Consider the following 5,117-nt stretch of genomic DNA (forward strand, 5'->3'; position numbering starts at 1 on the left):
GGGGGGGAGTCCCATGAGGGTCAACGACCCCTGGATTGGGCAAACCTGAAAACTGGGGAGTCACCAAAGTCTGCCAAGGACAGATAAAAGGCAGTGAAAAGTGACCCTCAGGGGTGCCCTCTTGATCTCCAACTCGACCAGACCTGTCCAGCCAGAAGGACCAGCCGGCAACCCCCTTCTGGAAGATAACACCACACTGAAAGAAGCCTCAACGACAGACTCCAGCGCTTGTAGGATAGGTATACCTGACTCTGTAGCCTGCTACTGTGTGTGCGTGTGTGTGGGGACCAGCCCCAAGGTTTATGATTACAGTGTTTCAATCTGCCTAATAAACTAGAATTTTAAGGATCCCGAGTTGGACATTTGTAGCCAACATATCTGCATCCTTTTTGAAGTGCAACGCCCAAAACTGGGCACAGTACTCCAGTTGTGGCCTCACCAATGCTGAGTAGAGAGGGAGAAGCACCTCTCTGGATCTGTTGGCAACACATCGGCTGATGCACGCAAGAGTTTTATTTGCCCTGCTGGTGACTTCCTTACACTGTTGGCTCATATTCATCTTCTGCTCAACTGCGACCCCCAGGTCCCATTCAGATGCCATGCCAGCCAGTGGGCTACCGCCTATCCTATAGTTGTGGTGAAGGTTCTTCCTACCCAGATGAAGGACCCGGCACTTTTCCCTGTTGAACCTCATCTGATTCTGATCAGCCCATAGAATCAGTCTGTCAAGGTTGTCCTGGATCTTTACCTTATCCTCTGGTGTGCCCGTATTTCCCCCCAGATTGGTATCGGCAGCAAACTTAATCATAGAGCATTCCACCCCCTCATCCAAGTCGCTAATACATATTTTACAAAGCATGGGTCCAAGCACTGATCCCTGTGGAACACCACTCGAGACAGCCCTCCAGGATGAAGCCATCCCATCAATTACAGCTCTCTGGGACTGGCCTCTAAGTCAGTTATCTACCCACCTCACTGTAGGCTGGTTTAGACTAGTACCCTCCAGTTTGACTAAGAGAATTTCACGGGAGACAGAATCAAAAGCCTTAATAAAATCTAAGTTAATGATGTCTACCTTGTGACCCTTGTCCAGCTGGTTAGCTACTTGGTTGTAAAAGGTCACCTGGATTGTCAGGCATGAACTACCCTCCACAAAGCCATGCTGGTTGTCTCCTAATACTCTGTCAGTTACAAGCCTGTGATTGATGGCCTCTTTAGCAATTTTTTTCAAAAGTTTTTCCAAGGACTGAAGTCAAACTGACTGGTCTGTAGTTTGTAGAGTCATCTTTCTTCCCTTTCTTAAAGATGGGCACCACGTTGGCCCTCTTCCAGTCTCCCGGGACCACCCATGAGTTTCACGACTTTCTGAATATCTTCGACAAGGACCCTGCTATGAGTTCAGCCAGTTCTTTCAGGACTCTTGGATGTAGGTGATCTGTCCCAGTGGATTTGAAGATGTCCAATTGTTCTAAGAGGACACTCACCTTTTTGGGACCGATTTCATGCTGTCTATAGGCTTCCCCATGCTCTCTGGGCCTCCAGATAGATGCACAGCTCCCATTAGCCTTCTGGAATACCCATGTGAAGTATTCATTCAGGAGCTCTGCCTTTTTGTGTGGATCAACTGTGGGCTGTCCCTCCATGTTCAGTAGGGGTCTCATAGTGAAGCTCAGTCTTTTTCTTGCTCCCCACATATCGATAGAATGACTTTTCATTGTCCTTTATTTCAGATGCCAGCTTGATCTCTGTGCCTGCTCTGTCTAAAAAAAAAAAAATCAAAAGCCTATACAAGCAGTCCTTGACTTACGACTTTTTCAGTTATGACGAATGGCACTTAAGACATTTATAAACTGACACCCTGTTTCAACCTTCCAACCTGGGTTTTGACTTTACTAAGCTGAATACAGCTGCATCCAGCTGGTAAGTCTGGTGTGGTGGAAGGGGAGTAGGAAGAGAAGGGGTGTAGAGAAGCAGATCAAGGGCCCGGTGGTGAGGGAGGGGCTGGAGCAAGTTGCTCATCTGGCAGGTCCCACCGCTTGTCCAGAAGGGCATGTGGGGGGGAGAGACATGTGCCCCTGGATCTGTGCAGGAGGGGCGGACAGGGCCCCCAAAACAAACAATTGTGTAGGTTATATTTATAAAAAAAATATTGATTAAAAATTATGTAGATGTATTATATATATTATTATATACATTTACAGATAGATAGATATGTTTGTAGGAATGTTATGTACATGTGATCTTTTTAAAGTGTTCCTAATGTAAACAAGCATTGTAAATTTTTTCCTTGTGTTGCATACATTTGGATTAGAGGTGCACCAATACATCAATCCAATATCGGGATCAGCATCGATATAAAGAAAACTGACTGTGTTGGAAATCGGCCTGATGTGGCCAATAAATGTGCCCTCACAGGGTGTGCACAGCAGCAGGAGCCACCTCCACTTCCCTGTGAGATGGAACCTAAAAGCCTGTGTGATAACCTGTGTTCAGAAACCTTGTCAGCTCATTTTTGTTGGTCTCTGAGGCTGCTTTAATGCTTCTGATCATTTCTCCAATCCTATAGCTAGAGCTATTAAATAGCTAAGCAAAATTATTTGACCAACTATGTAGTTGGGATAACGTTAGACAAGTTTTCAAATGCAAAACAACAGCCTGCAGTCGAAAGCTCACCCGACTTTATCCCAAGTAGTCCAATAAAAGAGCTCAACCTAGGAAATCATGACCCCTCATACTAAAGTAGTAACATTTTTAAAGCAAAAGACACGCAAAAGGGCAGAAGTAAAAAATCCATTCTTGTTGACTGTGACCTATGCAGAAAGGCCTGTAGTCTGTAGCAAAAGCATACAGGCCAGTGACATCCCCTGCCTCAAACCCCTTTTAATTAACACTGCACACTTCAAAGTTAGCACCATGCGTGTCTCAGCCTTGCATGGGATGCCAACTGGCTCTTTCAGGTGCCAGTTCTCCCTCCCCTCCTCCTCTCCCACAACCCCTTCCAAGGTCAATGCTGTCACTCCAAGCTCTGAACAAACACACATTATACCAGCTCTAACAACACTGTCCTGTTCCCAGATGCATGGCTCCCAAATCATTTTTCTTGAAAGGTTATACATCAGTCTTTTGCAGGCAGAACGTGGTGAAATTCCTACTTAGCATCTTTCTCTTCAGTAAACAAAAAGATGAAGACCATGCAGAAAATGAGCTATCACTTTCTCCACGTGGTAAAAAGAAGCTGATCACCTGTGGCTGCAAAATGTAAAACCATATGAAGAGAATCTGTTTCCTAAATCATGAAACAAAACATGGCAACTGCTGAGACAAGCCCCATTTGGCATGAAGCCAGAGGCTGCTCTGCTCCAGAAAACCTGGTGGGCAGTAGGGGCTGCTGTGCTTGGTGCTGCCAGGACACCCACAAGAGACAGAGCTGGGCTCCAAGCTGAGTCAAAGACCCACAACCACTCTCCTTGGGGATGGGGTGGGGTAGGTGTGGTGGCTCACACCTCAATGAAGCCATTGCCCACATGTTCTCAGCATTTCCCCCCTGCTCCAGGAGCCATTAGAAGGATGAATAATGGCCAGGCTGAGGCAGTGTTGCCAGGCATATGATAATTATCATGTTTGTACAATAATTTAAATCTTTGTACAATGTACAATTGATAGTAAGTGTTCAAAATGCACAATAATTTGAGGCAGCTCAGTAATGCAGCATATGCAAAACCCAAGTCACTCTCAGGTAGTCTTAACTGACTTTCAGATTTGCTGTTAGCACTTTTCTATGACTGCTTGCCTTGAAATAAAGATTTTTTTTTTTTATTATCAGTTTATGTTCCAGGTCAAATCAGTTCCAAATCATATCAACTGAGCAGAACTCAAATCGTTCCAAAAACCATATCAACGGAGCAGGCAGAATTCAATCATTCTAAACACCATGTAGGGGGACAACTGACAAGCATCCTCCATCCCAGGCTCTCACTCTGAGACTTCAGATGCTCCCAAATCTGGCAGGCATCCTAGGTACAGGCCCAAGCCTAGAGGTCTTGGGATTTGGATGCCCCCACTTGATCTTAGCCCACAAGAGGCTGAAAAGCAGTAGTCTTAACTGACTTTGGGAGGGGTGCAGGTTGGAGGGGGGAGGGGGAGGGACAGGCTTTAAAGGAAAATTATGTCCCCCAAGTCAACTCAGCCAAATCATTTCCAAACCCATGAGTCATTCAAGAACCAAATGAAGCCCTGCTACCAGCAAACCAACCAGCCCCAACTTGGGGCTTCAGATGCTTCTAAATCATTTGGTGGGCATCCTACATGCACACCCAAGCCTAAGCCCAGAGGCTTGGGGTTTGGATGCCCCCAAGTTTCACTTGCCCTCAACTGTATGGCTACAGAAGCAAGCTAGTGAGGAGTCTCCCATTTCCATTAAGTCTGTATATAGCCAAGATCTTCCCACTAGAAGTGAAAATGGGAGGGTAAGTATGCATTAACTTGGTCAGGGTACTACCCCCTGCCAAGAAAACGGTTTTCCCCTGCAAGTAGGAAAACCACCTTAGTGGTCAGGGTCTTTCTCCTACCAGGCAAGTATGGGTTTGCTGGCAGCACTTTCTTATGACTGCTGGCCTCGCAACAAAAAGAAGCTTCAACTTATATCCACTTCTCACTCCCTCACTGGTGGCTTACAGTGAGCAATATCAAGTGAAGGACGAGACTAATCTGCATCCTTATTTGCGCGTTTCAAGCGTAGAATACTTTTTCAGCAAGCACGATCATTTCGAGCTTCCAACACCATAATCTCCCGTTTCAGACCCGGCGAGGCCGGGCGGGGGCCGGAGCCGGAGCGGCGGCGCTTACCGGGCGGTGCTGAGCAGCGGGTGCTTGGTGCCCACCAGCTTGCGGACCTGCAGTGCGACGTTGCTGAGCTCGTCGCTGAGGAGGCAGCGCAGGCTGAGGAAGGAGGTGGGGTAGCCCACCAGCTTCTCGGCCTCCGACACCACTTTGCTCCAGGACGCGGCCGAGCCCGGCGCCGACAGCAGCCCCCGTCGCCCCGCCACAGCCACCCGCGCCCGGCCGCCGCCGCGCAGCGCCCGCAGCAGCTGCCGGAACCGCATAGCCCCGGCCTCCCT

General features: G+C 47.8%; 1 protein-coding gene across 3 annotated transcripts in view; it reads right to left on the minus strand.

Moving 5' to 3' along the window:
• Window positions 1-5,111, minus strand: part of PDSS2 (decaprenyl diphosphate synthase subunit 2) — a 198,468-nt gene extending 193,357 nt beyond the window's left edge. For all 3 annotated transcript variants that reach the window (XM_025199234.1, XM_025199233.1, XM_006019828.3), the window contains exon 1: window positions 4,846-5,111. In XM_025199234.1, the coding sequence (XP_025055019.1) occupies window positions 4,846-5,102 (257 nt within the window). In that variant the 5' untranslated portion in view covers window positions 5,103-5,111. The remainder of the gene's footprint in view (window positions 1-4,845) is intronic.
• Window positions 5,112-5,117: the final 6 nt, after the last annotated feature.

The sequence above is a fragment of the Alligator sinensis genome, unplaced genomic scaffold, assembly GCF_000455745.1.
Source record: "Alligator sinensis unplaced genomic scaffold, ASM45574v1 scaffold313_1, whole genome shotgun sequence".
NCBI lineage: Eukaryota > Metazoa > Chordata > Crocodylia > Alligatoridae > Alligator > Alligator sinensis.